The 20,735-nt window shown below is 34.8% G+C and overlaps 1 protein-coding gene across 5 annotated transcripts in view; it reads right to left on the bottom strand.

Annotated features, from left to right (window-relative positions):
* Nucleotides 1–20,735, bottom strand: part of TCERG1 (transcription elongation regulator 1) — a 68,974-nt gene that overhangs the window by 27,401 nt on the left and 20,838 nt on the right. For all 5 annotated transcript variants that reach the window (XR_005211367.1, XM_037801275.1, XM_037801276.1 and 2 more), the window contains 4 exons: nt 20,180–20,380; nt 19,378–19,490; nt 18,520–18,608; nt 951–1,111 (listed from right to left, as the gene is read on the bottom strand). Coding sequence is in view for 4 of the 5 variants with exons in the window: in XM_037801275.1 (XP_037657203.1) it covers nt 951–1,111; nt 18,520–18,608; nt 19,378–19,490; nt 20,180–20,380 (564 nt within the window). In the remaining variant the exon portion in view is untranslated. The remainder of the gene's footprint in view (nt 1–950; nt 1,112–18,519; nt 18,609–19,377; nt 19,491–20,179; nt 20,381–20,735) is intronic.

Genomic DNA, 20,735 nt, shown 5'->3' with positions numbered 1-20,735 from the left:
CCTATAAAAAAGACATTGCTGAAAGTGGTGCCTAGTACCTTCAGCTCCTAATAGGCAAAGTTTCAATGATTTGGAAATTACTCATAACCACAAAATGCTAATGTCACATATACATCCATCAAAACTTCTCAATTATTATAAATGACATTAGGATTTGTTTCATTTCTCAAGTATTAAATGATTCAATTATCATGTTTCTACACTACACGGGGGGTAGTGGTGGTAGTGTAGGTTTTACTATAAAAACAAGCTTATCAACACAAGGGAAAATTACCAAAAAGAAGTATGTAATAAAATAATGTAAAAATGTTTGTGCTGTCAGGGTCTCCACCTGGTGTCCCTGCTTTCCCCCCATATCCCCATTTCAATTTGAATTAAAATTAAACACAATACATGAAAAAATATTGTGCCTGTTGTATATATATTGGAATGCTGTCTGAGCCTGAGACAGATTAAAAGAAAACCTTAATAAGGTTTAGGTATCTCTATACTCTCAAGAATAAGTCTTTATCTTTCTTAAATTTCATCTAGCTTAAAGGACTCATCATTCTAGTGAACAATAAAATGTTTCTTTTAATCCTCTGTGTTGTTTTATTTTAAAAAAATGTACTACTAGTCACAAAAGTTGCTAAAGGGCTCAATGAGGAGTATTTGGTATTATTAATAGACATCAAGCAAGCTTCAACAGTATTAACTTATCTCGGACTAAATGAAAATCTTAAGGACAAAAAATTAAAAAAGAAAAAAAAGTATTTTACAGGAAACGTTTTTTTCCAAATTTTATTTTTTATATTTCTATTACTAAAACTAAACTACAATTGCAATCTAGTTTCCCATCTCTCAAATTTCTTATATTCCATGAAAAATTGTTTCTGTAAATGGCCCTCATTTTCTATCAAAGTATTTTTAAAATGATAAAATACAGAACAAATTTCTAATCCAAAACTTACTTAGTTTCTTCCCTTCTTCCATTCCTTTTTTATGAGGAGGTTCCTGAATAATTTTGTCAACATCTGCCCTTCCAATCAGATCATCAGGTCGATCCCACATAGAAAGACGAGTGGTGGGATTATAAAAGAAGACCCGCTCATCACCAGTCCAAACAACACACCTAAGGAATGATTAAAAATATAACCGTAATGTTTGTTACAGAACATATTTTATATCCCTGTCAGAAAGGGGAGTGAGATGAGGGAAATATTCTTATTATAAGTAGTTACCTGTAGAGAAGTAAACCTGGTTTACACAGTAGAAGAAATCTGATTGGATAATGTAAAAACAGCAGCTGAACACAGTACTTGAGAAAACCAAGAAATACAAAGCAACTGAGATCAGAGTTTAGAGTGCTTAGGAACTTGGTTTGGCATATCCAATTTGGGAACAATAAATTTTAAACTATCAAAAGGACTGTTTCAATGGCAACAAATAATACCCTTATAAAGTAGTTCTAAAGCTAAAGAATAGACTACCCTACTTTTTAGTGCTTAATATTTCTCAATAAACCAGAATTACATACTCAAATGCAACCTTCTTTAAAGCCCTTTATATCTGATTATATCTTGTATAAAAAAATAAAGAGAAGTACTAATTGCACTATGGCAGTGTAGCCCACTACAGCCCATTGCTTCTGTTATTTACAACTAGAAACTCAGACAAAATAGCAAAAATAACTACCCAAGAACTCTGAAGTGTGCGTGGGGGTGGGGTGGGGTGGTGGTGGTGGTGAGGGAGACCAAAAGATTAGAGAAGCAACTACAAGGAACGAGTTCCCCATTTATGCCCCCTCCCAGTCTCCTCTGAGGGTGCTAGTCACACTGGCATGGTGGCAGCAGCAAGGCGGCTAAAACTCCAATTGAAACCATGTCTTCCTGGCCAGATAATCAAAAGGTGATCACCAGTTGCTAAGCCTAAGATGACCCACAAGTTGAAATTATCAAAGACTTTAAAGCAGCAATTAACATTAGACTCCATGAGATTTTTTTAAAAGCACACTTGAACAGAAAAGATAGGAGTTTCTCAGCAAAGAAACAGAAAGTGTTAAAGAGAAACCAAACGGAAATTTTAGAAACGAAAAATACAATAGCTAAAATAAAATTTCACTGGATTGGCTCGAGAGCAGAATAGAGGTGACAGAGAATAGACTCCATGAACTAGAAATCATTAATTATCCCATCTGAACAAGGGGGTGCGGGGGTGCGAACAGAGCCTCAGAAACCTATAGGTCTATATCGAAATGTCTACCGTACGTGTCTTTGGGGTCTCAGCAGAGAAGGCAGAGAAGACAGAGACTAGGGCAGAGAAAAATTTGAAGACATCTCCAAATTTGGTAAAAAAAAAAAAAACAAACAAACAAACAAAAAAAAAACACATAAAGATACCTGTTCAGGAAGCTCAGTGAACCCTAATAGGATTTACTTCAAGAACACCATGCCAATATAGTCAAATAGATGAAAATCAAAAACAAAGAAAAAACTCTGGGGGAGACTAAGGCACGGTTGTGGGTAGGATTAGCCTCTCCTTTGCAGTGAAAAGCTTCGTAAGTGCAAGCCCCAAGATTGAGGGCTCAGGCTACCAAATGTTAGTCCTCAATGCTTGCAAGAATAGATGTGATTTTTTAAAAATACATATGAGGGATTGTATATCATGGATGATTGTATGGTGTGTGAATGTATTTCAATAAAACTGAATTTAATAAAAATAAATAAATAAATAAAAATAAATATGAGTTTTAAAATAAAAAGAAAAAACCCTGACAGCAGCTAGGGGAAAAAAATAGTGCAATACATACAGGGGAGCAAATCCAATAACCGTGAATTTCTTACCAGAAACATAAGAGGCCAGAATACGATGGAACAACATCTTTAAAGTTCTGGAAAAAAGAACTGCCAACCCATGTCAACTCAGAATACAATATTCAGTGACAATATCCTTCAGGAACAAAGGCAAAAAGGATACTCTCAGATGAAGGAAAACTAAGACACATCATCTCCAGCAGACCTACTCTACAAGCAAGTTCTTCAGGCTGAAAGGAAATGATACCAGAGGGAAATCTGGATCTTTAGGCATGAAGGGAAAATAACAGAAATGGTAACTATAAAATATATTTCTTTTCCTCTTAAGTTCTTTAAAATATGTATAAAAAATTACAACATTGCTTAGTGGAGATTTCAATGTATGTGGGTAGTAATACATAAGACAACAATAAAGGTCACTAAGAAGTGGGGTTAAAAGGACCTATATGGTTGCAAGGTTTCCACATTTTACATCAGGTGGACAATATTAACTCTAAGTAGACTATGAAAGATTAGGAATGAATACTGTAATCACTAGAGCCACAACTAAAGAAATAATTTTAAAAGACATCACCAAAAAGCCAACAGATAAATGGAATGCTAAAAAAATATTTCAAATAATTTAGCTGAGGGCAGTAAAAGGGGAATAAAGGAACAAAAATTAGAGAACATAAACTAACAGTAGACCTAAATCAACCATATCAAAAACTACATTAAGTGTCGATAGTCTAAACATGCCAATAAAAAAGCGAAGATTAGCAGTGGATAAAAAAGCAAGACACTACTATAGGCTGTCTATAGGAGACACCTTTTTTTTTTTATTTTTTTATTGTGAAATATAACAATATACAGAAAAATAACTTTCAAAGTACGATTTAACAAGCAGTTATAGAGCAAATTTCAAAGAATGTTATGGGTCACAGTTCCACAAATTTATTTCCTTATTGTGAAATATAGACAAAGAAAGGTGGTAACTTTCAAAGTACAATTTAACAAGTAGCTACAGAGCAAATTTCAAAGAACGTCATGGGTTACAGTTCCAGCATGTCAGTTATTTCCTTCTCTCTATTCTAGTACCCTAGAAACTAAAAAAAAACAACCATATAAAGATTCAGTATTCGTAATCCTTTGTTAAATCCTATTTTGTCTGTTGCTACCCACCCCCACCCCCCATCTCCTCTCATTTGATCATTTTTTCAATCTTCAGGGATATCTGGGCAGTGACCACCCTAACTTGTTCATATTGAAAAGGGGTGTCGACATTATGGGGAAGGAGGATACATCTGGTTGATGTTCTTGAAGAGGCTGTTGCCTCTGGGTCTGAGGACTTATCTGGCACAGGAACACTCTGGAGAATTTAAGTTTCTGAAAAATAAACCTAGTGTAACTTTTATAGAGAAGAGAGACATGGAAAGGCAGGAAGTAAACGTATGGAAAAAGATACGCAAACAAAGCAGGGGTGGCTATTTTAATAACAGATACTTCAAGTCAAAGAGCATTCATTACTAGAGATAAAGTGGGCCATTTCATAATGATAAAAAGGAGAGTTCATCAGAAGATAATTACAAAATGTGTATGAGCCTACTAACAGAGCCTCAAGATTAAAAATGGACCAAATTAAAGAGAAAAATAGACAATTCCAAAACTCCAGAAAATTAATACCACTCCTTCTCAGCAACTGGCAGACAAACTAGACCCAAAAACAAACAAAAAAAATCAGCATAGATGATGTGAACAACAATACCAACCTCTTCAATCTAACTGGCATTTATAGGCCACTACAACAACTGTAGAATACACATTCTTTCCACTTAATTTCATGATACCAAGATAGACCATATGCTGATCAACAAAAGTGTCAATAAATATAAAAGTATCAAAATCATCCAGTGTTATACATAGGGTCGTTAAATCAATAACAATACATCTAGAAAAACCCCAAGTATCTGGAAATCAAACACCAGACTTCTAAATGACTCATGAGTAAAAAGCAAAAATCAAAAAGTAAATTTTAAAGTAGGAACTGAATGGTACTGAAAATACAACGTACTGAAATTTATAAGCTGCGGCTAAAGCAGTGTTTAGAAGGGAACTTATGGCTTTAAATGCTTATATTAGAAACATAAAGAATTAAGACTAATAACCTAAGAATCCAACACAAGAAACCAGAAAAAGCAGCATAAAGTAAATACAAAGTAAGCAGAAGGAAAGAAATAATAAAGGGCAGGAAAAAAAGAAAGGTGAGCAACCAGCTGTTGTTTTGAAGACACCAACAAAACTAACGAACTTCTAGCTAGACTGATCAAGAAAAAGGATACAAATCACCAATAGCTGGAATGAAAAAGGGAATAGCTCCACAGATCCTAAAGACATTCAACAACTTAGACAAAATAAATTTCTTAAAAATACAACTTACCAAATTGACAAAGGAAAAAGAAAAAGAATAATCTGAATAGCCCTACAGCTATTTAGAAAGTTTGGTTTGTTAGTGAAAACTACCCCCAAAAGAGAACTCAAGTCCCAGATGGTTTCACTTCTTAATTCCGTAAAATATTAAGGAGAAAATAACAGCAGTCTTACAAATCTCTTCCATAAATAGAGGAATAAAGATCATCATGGAACTCATTTTATAAAACCAGCATAGCTCTAATACCAAAACCGAAAAAGACATATCAAATTAGTAAAATTACAGATCACTATCCCACATGAATGTAGATGCAAAAATCCTTAATAAAATATTAGCAAATCAAATGAAATCCAACAATATATAAAAAGGATAAGAACCACAACAAGTAGGGTTTAACCCAGAAATGCTATACTAGTTTAACATTCAAAAATTAACTATGTAATTCACCATATTAAAAGAATAAAGGAGAAAAACTCTCTCATTCCAAAAGATGAAGAATTAAAACAAAAACACTACCAACAGGGAATAGTGGGGGAACTTTCTTAAACTGATAAAGGGTACCCATGAAAAACCTACAACAAACATCATATTTGATGGTGCAGGACTGAATTGTCTTCCCCTGTGATAAGGAATAAAGCAAGGACGCCTGCTTTCATCTCTTCTATTTAGCATTGTAGTAAAGGTCCTAGTCTTTACAATTAGGGAGAGAAAAAGTAATACAAGGCATAAGAGATCAGAAAAGAACTAAAAGTGCCCCTACTTGCAGAAGACATAGAAAATACCAGAGATTCTACAGAACTACTAGAATTAATTAATAAATTTGGCAAGGTTCTAAAATGCAAACTTAATACACAAAAATCAATTATCTTCTAATATACTAACAGCAATCAAATGGGAAATGAACCTTTCAAAAAATCTAATTTGCAATGGCATCAAAAAGCATAATGTCTAGGAATAAATCTAGCAAAATATGTCCAAGACCTCTACACTGAACATGGCTAAGAGATATCAAAAACCTAAAAAAATGGAAAGATAAATTTAAATCAAAGTCATGGATTAGAAGACTGGACATTGTTAAGATGTCAATTCTCCCCAACTTCATCTATGGATTTAATGTAATCTAAATCAAAATTCCAACAGGCTTTTCTGGGGGGGAAGGAAATGATAGACTGATTTTAAACTTTACATGGAAAAGCAAAGGATACAGCTTAACCAAATTAATTTTTAAAAAAAAGCAAATTTGATTGACTTACCCTATCTGATTTCAAAACACTATAAAGCTTCAATGATCAAGATAATTTGCTACTGGTGAAAAGACAAACACAAAAGTCAGTGGAACAGAACAGAGTCCAGAAATAGACTCACACAAGTGATTTTTTAACAAAGGCAATTCAATGGAAATAGGAAAGACTTCTCAACAAATGGTGCTGAATCAACTAACTACTTATAGGGAAAAGAACATGGACCCTAACCCTCACACTATACACAAAAATTAACTCAAAACTGGTCATAGACCTTAATGTAGATTTAAAAACTATAAAATATCTACAAGAAAACGTAAGTGAAAATCTTTGTGACTTTGGGGTAGGGAAGGGTTTCTTAAAATACAAAAAGCACAAACCATAAAAGAAATAAAATGACAAACAGAATGCCAAAATTAAGAACTTTTGCTTTCTAAAACACATTGTTACAAAAATGAAAAGGTAAGCCACAGACTGGGGGAAAATATTCAACAGATATATCAACGGATTTTTGTAACCAGAATATATGAAGCTCTCACATCTCAATAAAATGAAAAAACCAACAAAAAAAATAGGCAAAAGATGTGAACAGACACTTCAAAAACAATACAAAAATGGCAAATAAGCATATGAAAAAATGCTCAAAATCATTAGTAACCAGGGAAATACAAACTAAAAGCAAAAAATACTATGACAACACCCATTAAAAGGTCTAAATTTTTAAAAAAACTGAGTATACCAAGTGTTGGTGAGGATGATAAGCAATCGGAACTCTAAACACCCTGTTGATGTTCCTTTCTTAGGAAGTTAAACATATGCCTACAATACAATCCACCACTCTACTCCTAACTATTTACCCAAGAGAAACAAAAATATGTTTACAAGAATGTTCATAGCACCTTTACTTGTAATTTATTTGGGTTGTTTCCAGTTTTGGGCTTTTACAAATAAAGTTCCTCTGAACATTCATTTTTCTTTCTCTTCAGTATATACCTAGGAGTGATGTCCAGGTTTGCTAACACTGCCATTATGCAAAATACCAGAAATGGACTGGCTTTTATAAAGGGGGTTTCTGGGCTACAAAGTTACAGTCCAAAAGCCATAAAGTGTCCAAACTCAGGCATCAATGAGAGGATACTTTCTCTAAAGGAAGGCTAATGGCATCAGAAACACCTCTGGCAGCTGGGAAGGCACTGGCTGGCGTTGCTGGTCCTTTGCTCCCGGCTTGCATTTCAAAATGGCTTTCTCCACAAAGGTAAACCCTATAATGCCTCACCAATATGGACTAACTACAGTGTGTAAACTCAGAATTGAATCTTAGAGCACAGCCTAACAGGGAAACGATTATTGTAATGGTCCCTAGATTGTAAGCTCTTACAGCAGTCAAATATATTCCTGAATTGTAATGGCTATCTCCAAACGCTGAGATGCTGGTCCGTTTGTGTATAACCTGATTGGTCTCTGGAACACTAGGTATCTGTGTGACACCCGAAACTCAGAGCTAGAGCTTGGCATATATGAATGTCAGTATCAACACATACAGCAACTGTTTAAAAAAAAAAAAAAAAAAGGCCGAAAAAGAGCCTAGACTTCAATTAGATATGAATGAAGCAGACTTGGTTATGACTAGGGCAAATCGGGCCAAAGGGTAAAGGCTGAAACTGACTGTGTGTTAAAACTTCAACTTCCATGTGTGACCAAGGGAAGAGATATTTGGTGCAGGATCTATATTTTCTAAACAATATAACTTCCACAGTCAGTTTGTTCAACCACCACAATTAAGGAACTTTGAATAGGAAGTGAGATATGGTAGGTTTGTATAGGTTAGAGTGAAATAGCAACATATCTCAAGGTAATCTGGATGGAGAATAAAAATATATATGCAGGGCCCCCCTGAGGAGCTGGGGGAAAATGAGTAAATGTTGGACTTCCTAACCTGGATTGTTCCTGATGTTCTCACAAACATTGAGGACTGACGGCTTGGTATGCGGAGCCCTCTATCTTGGGGTCTGCCCTTATGAAGTTCATTACTGCAAAGGAAAGGCTAAACCTGCTTATAATTGTGCCTAAGAGTCTCCCCGAGTGTCTCTTTGTTGCTCAAATGTGGCCCTCTCTCTCTAGCTAAGCCGCCTCGGCAGGTGAATTCACTGCCCTCCCCGCTATGTGGGACCTGACCCCAAGGGGTATAAATCTCCTTGGCAACACAGGATATAACTCCCAGGGATGGGTCTGAACCTGGCATTGTGGGACTGAGAATACCTTCTTGACCAAAAGGGGAATGCAAGATGAAACAAAGCGAAGCTTAGGTGGCTGAGAGATTTCAAATGGAGTCAAAGAAGTACTCTGGTGGACATTCTTATGCACTATGTAGTTAACCCTCTTTAGGTTTTCATATACTGGAATAGCTAGAAGTAAATATCTGAAACTACCACACTCCAACTGTGCCGGTTTGAATGTATTATGTCCCCCCAAATGCCATTATCTTTGATGTAATCTTGTGTGGGCAGACTAGTGTTAATTAGATTGTAATTCTTTGAGTGTTTCCATGGAATGCGCCCCACCGAACTGTGGGTGATGTCTCTGACTGGATAATTTCCATGGAGGTGTCAGCCCGCCCTTTCAAGGTGGGTCTAAATTAAATCACTGGAGCCATATAAAGGAGCAGACAAACAGAAGGAACTCAGTGCAACTGAGAGTGACATTCTGAAGAGGAGCTACAGCCAAGAGGGACACTTTGAAGAAAGCACAGGAGCTGCAGATGAGAGACAGTTTGAAGACGGCCATTGAAAGCAGACTCTTGCCCCAGAGAAGCTAACAGAGGACAAATATCCCAAGTGCAACTAGGAGTGACATTTTTGAGGAACTGCAGCCTAGAGAGGAACGTCCTCAGAGACAGCCATTTTGAAACCAGAATTTTGGAGCAGATGCCAGCCATGTGCCTTCCCAGCTAACAGAGGTTTTCCGGACACCAATGGCCATCCTCCAGTGAAGGTACACAATTGCTAATGTGTTACCTTGGACACTTTATGGCCTTAAGACTGTAACCGTGTAAACCAACTAAATCCCTTTTATAAAAGCCAATCTATCTCTGGTGTTTTGCTTTCTGGCAGCATTAGCAAACTAGAACACCAACTCAGTAGCCTTGATTCTTGAAGAAGAGTGAATAACTATGTAGCTTACAAAGGGTGACAGTGTGATTGTGAAAACCTTGAGGATCGCACTCCTTTTGCACAGTTTATGGATGGATGAGTAAAAAAATGGGGACAAAAAAACCAATGAAAATTCAGGTGGGATGGCGGGATGATTTAGGTGTTCTTTTTCACTTTTATTTTTTATTCTTATTCTGATTATAAGGAAAATGTTCAAAAATAGACTGGGGTGATGAATGCATAAATATATGATGGTACTGTGAACAGCTGATTGTACACCATGGATGACTGTATGGTATGTGAATCTATCTCAATAAAACTGAATTTAATTTAAAAAAAAAAATGGCTTTCTCCAAAACGTCTCTGGGCTTGTATCTCTTAGCATCTCCTTCTCCAGAGCAAACTCGGGGCTAGCATCTCAAAGTGTCAGCAAGCATCTCTCCAAAAGTCTTAGCTGCTCTTGGGGCATTTTGTCCTCTTTTAGCTTCTCCGGAGCGAACTCTAGACAAGCATCTCCAAACGTCTTCAAGCATTTCAAAGTGTCAGCAAGCATCTGGGTCTCCTGGCTTAGTATATCCCGGGACATTTCATCTCTCTGCTCTCTGTGTGAGCTCCCTTTAAAGGACTCCAGTAAACTAATCAAGACCTACCCTGACTGGGCTGGGTTAAATCTCCATGGAAACAATCAATAGGTCACACCCTAATCAAAAAGATTAATCAGTCTACCCCCACAAGATTGCACGAAAAAATATGGCTTTTGGGGGGGCATAATATATCCAAATCAGCACAACTGGTATGGCTGAAAACTGGAAATAACCCAAATATACATCAACAAGTGAATGAACAAATTGTGCTGTGGTCATAAAAAGGCATACTACTCAGCAATAAAGAGAAACAAACTATCGATGTACCCAGTAACATAGATGAATCCCAAAATCATTACTGCAGAAAGAAACTAGGTAAACCAGTCACAAAAGGCCACAAATATTGTATGATTTCATTTATGTGAAATGTCCAGAATGGGCAAATCTATAGAGACAGAAAGTAGATCAGTGATCACCTAGGCCTGGGAAAATGGCGAATGACTATTAATTGGCATGGAGTTTCTTTATGGGTAAAGAAAATGCTCTAAAATTGATTGTAATGATGGTTGCTCAACTGTGAATATATTAAAAACTAAATTGTAGAGTTTAAAAGATGAATTGTACTGTATGTGAATTATAACTCAAGAAAACTGTTATATTAAAGAGCTAGACAAAAAAAAATTCATACTGCATGATTCTTGGTAAAAAATCCTACAAAATGCAAGGTAATCTGTAATAACAGAAAGCAGAGAGATCTCTGGGGATGGAAATAGAGGAAGGGATGGTCTACAAAGAAATGCAAAACTTTTGGGGGTAATGGAAATGTTTATTTTGATTGTGGTAATGAACTTTTAAATATGTGCAACTTACTGTACTTCAGCTGTGCCTCAAGAACACAAATAAAAAATAAGAAAAATGATTAACGTACAACTAAACCCAAAATCTTCTTTGCAAATGATGGAGCAGATATCTATTATCCTAAGGAATAGAAAATGCTGCTAATCTCAACCTCTCTTTACAATTAATTTTTTTTGGGGGGGAGGAGCGGGATGGGCAGCAGCACTGTAGATTTTCATCCAACTAGTGCAGAATTCTGTTCAAGAATATCCTTTAGCATCACTGAGACACTTACAACACCCTATGTTGTTAAGTGTTTAACTTTATTGGGAGAAAAAATTAAACCTAAATTTTCCATGCCAGTTTCTAAAACACTGCTTGATCTATACTAACAGCAGTAACTACGTTAAGATGGAGATACTATTCTACTACATCATTTTGGCCACAAAATATCAAGTGTGCTAACAACTCTAAAAAATAAAATTAGAAAATCCTTGTTGAGGGAAGCCCTCTAGTGGTAAGTGTGCAGTGAACAGCTGTCATGACATCCCCAGAATTAACAGAGAAACCATGGACAAAGAATTCTGCTGTCACAAACTTCCCTGTGTAACGATATATGTGCTAAAGTACTTAGGGATGAAGTGTACTGATGTCTGCAACTTTTAATGCATCAAAGAAAAAAATAAGATCTATAGGATTGAGGGATAAGTGATAAAGCAAATGTAGCAAAATACCAACTGAAGAATCCAGGTGGCAATATATGGTGTTTGTACAATTAGTTCTTTCAGTGTTTCTATATGTTCAATTTTTTCATAATAAAATGTTGGGGGCAAAAAAAAACTATAAAAACTCACAAGCAGATTAAAAAAAAATAATAATACATGGGGGTAGTGCCCCCTCTGTGTAACTCTCAGCAAAGACAAAACCAACTAAAAGACCAAAGATATATTTTTCATACATTAAAATACAACACAGACTATAGGCAAATAAATCATCTCAAATACAAGCAATCCTCATTTTGCACAGTGGTGCAGAACCGTAAAACTACCTGAAAACTAAAACTATGCAATGTAATCTTAATCAAGGGAAAATTTGTAATTCTGTATCCTCTAAAATTTTTTGTCAAAACATTAAAGAGTCTTAGATCTAGAAGCTAAAAGGTTTACTGATCTTACTTAGCAGATGCAAAAATGCTTCTCATTTTGACCACTCTTTTTATTAATTTTTTTAAAAAAGAGTCAAATTAATGCCATGAGCTATCAAAAAAAAAAAACAACAACCAAAAAAAACCCCACCACCACCAACAAAAAAACTCCCAAAACAGGGAAAACATGAATGTTTTACATTTGCCTTCTTATCTCTAAAAAAAAGTAATCTAAAGAGCAACATCTAAAGATACCAAGAGATGGAAAGACTAAAAAAATTTGATTATCCAAGTGATTAGGAAGTGGCATATTCTGCTTAGCTGAACAATCTGTTTAGCTTAACATTAGCAATTATGCATTTTCTAAGAAAGAGAAAATAATAAAATATGGAATTAAAATTATACTGATCATATACATTTTTTCATTGATAACATGCATTTTCTAAGAAAGAGAATAAAATATGGAATTAAAATCATACTGACCATATACTTTTCTTCATTGATATTTTAGAATTAATATGGATAACTAGTTATCTTTCATGAATTCAGATGGTTTATAAAAGCACTAAGAAATATACATGCATTTTTTTTTTTAATTTTAGGATGGGGTTGCTTCCTAAGAAAGCCACAGATCCAGATGCTATAAATAAAAATATTAACAAATTTCACCTTATCAAATCTAAAATTTATATGAGGCGAGAAGTCAAAAAATAATCAACAAATTGAGAGAACTGTAATAAATATGAAGTCAAAGGGATAACAGCAGTATACATAAAAAGCTTCCACATCATATATGACTCCCGGGGAGGAATGTAGACCCGGCATCGTGGGACGGAGAACATCTTCTTGACCAAAAGGGGGATGTGAAAGGAAATGAAATAAGCTTCAGTGGCAGAGAGATTCCAAAACGAGCCGAGAGGTCACTCTGGTGGGCACTCTTACGCACACTTTAGACAACCCTTTTTAGGTTCTAAAGAATTGGGGTAGCTGGTGGTGGATACCTGAAACTATCAAACTACAACCCAGAACCCATGAATCTCGAAGACAGTTGTATAAAAATGTAGCTTATGAGGGGTGACAAGGGGATTGGGAAAGCCATAAGGACCACACTCCACTTTGTCTAGTTTATGGATGGATGAGTAGAAAAATAGGGGAAGGAAACAAACAGACAAAGGTACCCAGTGTTCTTTTTTACTTCAATTGCTCTTTTTCACTCTAATTATTATTCTTGTTATTCTTGTGTGTGTCCTAATGAAGGTGTCAGGGATTGATTTGGGTGATGAATGTACAACTATGTAATGGTACTGTGAACAATCGAAAGTACGATTTGTTTTGTATGACTGCGTGGTATATGAATATATCTCAATAAAATGAAGATTAAAAAAAAAAAAAAAGACATAATGCTGAGCAAAATAAGCCAGGCACAAAAAGAGAGATATTGTATGTTACCACTAATGTGAATTCTGTGAAAAATGTACAATGTTTTATACTGTAGAATGTAGGGGACCTAGAGATACCAATTAGTGGAGGGGGAATGATAATCTAATAAGAACAGATAAACTATGGAGGGTAATCTCAATGTTATGGGAATGCTCAGGAATGATTATGGTTTGTAAACTTTCTTGGATATAGTAAGATCATGTTGGAAGCAATAGAGTTATTTTAGGTTTTTTTTTCTCTTATTCCTTTGTTTTCTTAGGGGTTGTTAATTTTCTTGGGGTATGGTAGGAACATGTTGGAAGCAAAGTAGTTATTTTAGGTTATTTGTTTTCCTTAATCCATTGCTTTGTTTGAAATGTTGTGGGGTTTTTTTGGTTGTTGTTTGCCTGTTTGTTTTTAATTTTTTGATAAACAAAGTTAAAAAATTGAAAAAAAATCAGTAGAAAAATGGGAGTAAAAACTAAATGACAAATAGGGTGGGATGGGGGGATGGTTTGGGTATTCTCTTTTCACTTTTATTTTTTATTCTTATTCTGATTCTTTCTGATGTAAGGAAAATGTTCAGAAATAGATTGTGGTGATGAACGCATAACTATATGATCATACTGTGAACAGTTGATTGTATACCATGGATGACTGTATGGTTTGTGAACATATTTCAATAAAACTGAATTTAAAAAAAATAAATAAATAAAATAAAGAACATAGAAGGACCTCCCAAAAAAAAAAAAAAAAAAAAAAATGTAGCTTATGAGGGGTGACAATGGGATTGGGAAAGCCATAAGGACCACACTCCCCTTTGTCTAGTTTATGGATGGATGAGTAGAAAAATAGGGGAAGGAAACAAACAGACAAAGGTACCCAGTGTTCTTTTTTACTTCAATTGCTCTTTTTCACTCTAATTATTATTCTTGTTATTTTCGTGTGTGTGCTAATGAAGGTGTCAGGGATTGATTTAGGTGATGAATGTACAACTATGTAATGGTACTGTAAACAATCGAAAGTACGATTTGTTTTGTATGACTGCGTGGTATGTGAATATATCTCAATAAAATGATTAAAAAAAAAAAAAAAAGCTTCCACATCATTAAAAAAAAAAAATAATAAGACAAGCCAATTTTTAAAAAAGGAGCAAAAATTGTGAAGTGGTAATCCACAGCCAATAAACATGGACTTCATGGAAACATAAAACAAGATTTATTTTCTTGTCAGGGTACCAAATATTTCAAAGGAATGTGTATCTCCACACTGATAAGAGGGAAACTGATAATCTCAAACTGTTTTTTGGAAAATTAGCCAGTACAGTCCCCTCCTCCAACTTCCCAACCTTTTCTGAGGTCCATTTGTCATTGTCCATCAAAACTTTAAACAGCCATATCATGTGATTCAGCAATTTCTCTTCTAGGAATCAAACCAACAGAAATACTTGCATATTTTCACAAAGAAAGATGCAGAAGGATGTCCTAAATAGTAACTTTTGTTATATTGGGGGGGAGGGGGGAAGAACAATATAACTATCCATTTGTAAGAAAATTATGCATTTAACACAACAGTAAAATATGCTGTCACAAGTAGATTTGTACATACTAAAATTGCAAGATTTCTCAGACATGTTTAGTAAAAAACACTGATGAATAACATTTTAAGACACCACATTGTGTATAAACACACAAACAGAAACTCCTACACACATACATAAAACACAACATAGCAAAAGGTCTAGAGAGCATATATACCAAACCTTTATTAATACAGACATTTTGTAATGGTGGAATTCTACCATTTTTTTATTCCATATAATTCCATCATATTGCATTCTTATGCATTCATGTATACTTTAGTAATACGTATCTCATATATATATATACGTATGTATGTATAACTAATTCTGGGAACATAATCTGAACATGGCTCCCCTTCCCTTCTACTCTCAAACTACTTGCCTCTCCTGAGCCAAGGAGCAGATAACCAAAATTGGACTTTACTTGGCTCCCAACAAAGTGAACAGGTGCAGGGCTTCTTCTCTCTGGGCTGGGCAAACAACTAGAGAACAGAAGATCCCAAGAACTTGGCATTCAAGAATATGCGGGATGCTCTGGGAAAAGGAGACACTGACCCCATATGAGAATATCAGGTATCCCTGACCTATAAAAGACTAAATACAGCTGTATGAGTACAGAGAAGCTTATACAGGTGCCTTGGCAGAGAAGTACAGACTGCTTTTACAATCTAGGCCCATAAAACAAGAATTAAGTTCCAGTTGTCCAAAAAATAAAAAGAACAACCTACCCAAGGTAAGGTGTCCCAGGAGCCAGAGAGAGGGGGATCAAGAATAATAACTAAAACATACACAAGGTATGTGAATATATCTCAATAAAACTGAATTTTAAAAAAAGCAACTAACCATAAAAAAAACATACACAAGGTATAAGAGAAATGCTAAAGAACGCAAATGAAATATGAGTGAATAAAACAAAAACCCTTAAAGAAATTTAAGAGCAGTGAAAACACACAAAGACTTGTAAATTTTAAAAACATGATTTTCAAACTATGATTTTCTGAGTACACGTGATGATGGTGCCTACCAGACCTGAATTAATTTCACTGACTTAGAAGATCAATGAAAAAATAACTCAAGGCAAAAACTACAAATAAAAAAAAAACTTGGAAGGTAATAAATCCAAGAGACCTAACATGCAAATTAAAGATATTCCAGAAAAAGAAAAAGAAACAGATGAAGAAAAGCACCAATTAAACAAATTCAAAAGAAAATTCCTCTGAGGACCAATCAGCGACTGAAAATTGATGAGGCTTATTAAACTTCAGACTGGGGCAGGGCAGGCTGTGTGTTTGTGTGTGTGTGTATGCATGTATGTGTGTGTACCACCTTCTTTTCTACAATATTGAAACAGAAAAACCACAATCCAGGAATATATTCTTGAATATAGATTGTTCTGAAGCTTTCACTTTGGGATGAGGCAAAAATTTTCCATAATTATTAAACAAAATGAGCTTGTGTACCGGAAAACAATATTCTAAGTGCCTTTAAAACTTAATATAATTTGACCAAACATCCCTAGTGGGATATACCCTAAACATAAAAAACTGATATAAAAGCTTAAACTATCTTCAGAAATCATGTTGTTAGTGACAATGTTGGTACTCTTACTCTATGACTGTGTGAGAGAAAAGCAAATAAGTAATTATGTTGCTATCACTGAAAAACAGGATGATTTTCAGCAAAAAGAGAAAGAATATACTGAAGTAAGACAAGACAGTGAGGTTAAGTAACAATCTTGTGATAGTCCTAAATTACAGGTAACTAATGGTAGGCATGCAGGATATATTTTATCTTTAAATATGTGTGGGATGTGTGTGTACCTGCATGTGGTTTGTGTATGTATCTTCTATCTGTGTGTCTATCACACTCAGTAACAGAAACTATCTCTATATTCTACACTGTCACCTACAAATGCCACTTGCCAGGAAAAGAAACCAGAATGGCTGAATCCAGTCTGAGACAGGAGATACCAAAGATTAAGTATGGAGCAATGTGTCATAGCAGAAAGCAAGAAAGCTATTATAGAGTTGTTAACCTTGGGAAGTTCTTCCTGGCTGAATTAAACATCAATAAGGATAATAACTGTAATGCATAGATATGGATAGAAATATATAAAATATATTTAAATATATGGATTCATAATAATACTCAAAAAAGAAAATGAGCAAACACATTGGTTACTTTTGGAAAGAACCAACTCAGTATCCTGAAAACCGGTAAATTATTCTTTTCCTAAACAATTTGCACCTCTAGATAGCCAAATAGTTGAAAAGAGGAAGTATCTCTCTATGGAAGTATTCCAGGTAATAAATGAAAACAGAATGACAGAAACAGAATACCACCACTTTTCAACCCTTAATATTTTAATGAATCTAGGCCAGGGTTTCTCAACCTGAGCACTACTGACATTTTGGGCCGGATAATTCTTTGTTGTAAGGGACTGTCCTGTGCATCCCTCCCCAAGTTGTGACAATGAAAAATGTCTCCAGACATTGCCAAATGTCTACTGGAGGGCAAAAGTGTCTCTGGTTAAAAACACTGATCTAGGCAAGAATCATTATCACTGGCTGGTAAGAGAGACAATACATGTATCCTGAGGGAATGCTCACCATCACTTATGATCTAGTCTTGTCAAAAAGATCAAAGCAGAATCTGATCACACCTCTAGATCTGCTTATACTTTGTAGGAAATTCAGGAATGGAAAACTATTAAAAAGCACCACAGGGATGCAAGAACAAAATCCAAACTGTCTCTAAAGGACAAACATTTATTTCTTCAGTTACAAAAGGAAGGGAGGGAAAAGGCAAGGAAAGAAGTTGGAGGGAAATCTAAATATTATTAGATTTAAGAGACAAGTCAACTCATGGCAATGTGACTATATGGATTTAATAAGTCAGAGCAGAAGAGGAGGCACTGATGTGGGGAGAGGAAGAAAGGGAGAACCAAGTGAAAAAGGAAAAGAAAAGTAGACTTCAGCACTTAAGATAAAAAGACATCATTTTACATAGTTCTATTATATATATATATATACAATACACATACATATAAACAAATTTTAAAAATTTTAAATGATAAATAAAAAGTAAATTCAGGATCTCACAGTGGTCCAGGTCTTTAATTATGAACAACAGGTACTGATGGAGAGTACCAGGAAGGGGGAAAGACATTGCAGCAATTGAGTTTTAGATCTGAAAACCCCAATATAATGAACAAGAACCAAAATATTCAGTAAACAAAAACATAAACTTGACTTACACCTTTTAACAGTACTTGTTCTTTCTACAAGATAAACCAAGTTAGCAATCAGGTACAACATTATAAGGACTAAAAATTCCAAAACACACTAATTAAGTAACTACTTACCATGGAGTACCAGGAATAGGTGTAGTAGCTACTGGTTTTGCCTTCTGGGCAGCCTTTTCTTCTTCAGTCATCTCCTCTTCTTTGGGTTCCTATGGTGAAATATTACTCCCATTTAATTAATATCACAAAATTTTAACTGAATACTCCACAAATACAATTATCTTTGTAAATCCCTCAAAGTGCAACCAACACAAGGTTTGTTGCTAGAATGTGGAAAGGAAGACCCTGAGTAGGAATTTCTAAGGAAATTCTAAATCACTGAACCCTAAACAAAGCTTAATTCCACAACAGCAGAACTGAGCAGTAGCAGCTGGTCCTATCTCACAGACTTACTGACCATCTGCTTAGAAGCAAAAATGGGGAATTATAGTATAGCAAATTAAAGGAGTTCTCTTTGCTTAAGGTTCTTATTTCTGCTTACTTCCCTACTAATAAAACATGGCCACCATTGGTCCCTCACTGAATAATGGAGGCTTCCAAAAAGGAGAGCTCTTTTAGTATTATATGGGGGTTCATTCCATGCTAGAACACAACAGTAAGAGAAGAGAGATAAAACTTAAATAACAATCATGAAGTAGGAAGTTACATTTATAATTTTCACATCTACCAGTCTAGAAGTCACGAGACTGGAAATCAGGTCTAAGCTCTGGTCCAAGGCCCTTTCTCTCTATGTATAAGAAGTAACTGAATGAGATTTTCAAGGGGAAAATTAAATTAGAAACTTCAAGGAACCGTAAAATTTAAGAGATCAAATATTTAACAATTATCTAGAAATGTATCAAGTGGGTTTTCAGCTACAAGTAAACTGTACCAAATAATTAATGCTGGCTCCCAGGTTAATGAGTCATGGCCCTTTACCTCCTTTATCTCCTTTATAGGTTCTTCTTTAGGATCTTCTTCCTCTGTCTCCATTGGCAAAGGTTCCTCAGAGGGCTCTTTGATTGGCTCTTTAATCTTCTCTTCTAGTTTTTCTATTGAAAAATAAGATATTATCACTAAATTGTTTTGATATTATATTCTAAAAACTTCCAGAGACTAAAGAGTTAAGACATTCCAATTCTAGTTATTAACTATAAAAATAAAATGTTCTAACTTATATCGTTGATTTGAATCTAATGTAATGTTCAACTTTAAATACCTTGTTTTATCAATCAGGAAACTGTCTTTAAAGAACTACTGACTTCAGAGGGACAAAGTTTTTTAAGTAATTTGTATGTCATTCGCAGCACTGACTCATTTCACTTAAAGGGATAAGACACTAAGATACTTAAAACCAGGAACAGGGACTTGTAATATGAAAAAGTAAGAGTCTTCTTCATCTAGACTCCAAGGGCCGAAATTTTTTCTTAAGAACACACACAACATACACATTGCTTCCTGATCAGCACTATCAGTCTCAATAAGGACAATAACAACTATACAATTCCTGACAACAGTTATAAACAAAAAAATATCTATTTAATTTCTCCAGATGGACAAGAGATAAGTAGAAGAACTGGCTTTTTAAACAAATTTACATTACTAATTCAATAGAAATAAATAACCCAATGGCTAGGTAATTAGAAAATCCTTCAAAAGTGTTAAAAAGGAATTCAAATAGCACTCCAGTTATAAAAGCATAGTTTTCATACTACCTCCCAAGTTATGAAAACAACTATACCTTTTTCCTTTAGTTCTTGGGGTTTTTCCCAGGTTGATTCTAATGTTCTATTATTATAATAATATGTCTTCCCATCTGCCGTTTTATATTCAGTCCACTCAGAAACTGCTGTTGCTCCAGCTAAGGTAGCAGGTGAAGCTGCAATAGCAACCTGGGGATGTATCATGGGTACAATAGGAGGGGCCATTCCTGGTAATACACCTAAAAAAAGAATAATAAAAAATTAGATCCAAGTATCAAACTGCAATACAAAATAAAACTTTAAAATATGAGCTAAATCTTTCTAGTATATTAATAACTGAATGAGCCAGTTGTAACAAAAAAAAACATATAAAAAGGTGATTTAAATATTATTTCATTCTATTTCCCTAGTCCTTTAGTGTTAATGCCTAAAATTCAAATGGACTTGGAAATTCAACCAAAGTAGTACCTTAAGAACAGTCAGAAATTTTGATCTCACCTATCACAAAGTTTTAACATACTAAATTATAAAAATCATGGTATATTCCCTATGAATGGAAATATATTTTTATAAAGAACTTCTCAATTCTGATGA

This window comes from Choloepus didactylus, chromosome 13, assembly GCF_015220235.1.
Source record: "Choloepus didactylus isolate mChoDid1 chromosome 13, mChoDid1.pri, whole genome shotgun sequence".
Classification (NCBI taxonomy): Eukaryota; Metazoa; Chordata; class Mammalia; order Pilosa; family Megalonychidae; genus Choloepus; species Choloepus didactylus.
This window is presented reverse-complemented; position numbering and strand designations above follow the sequence as displayed.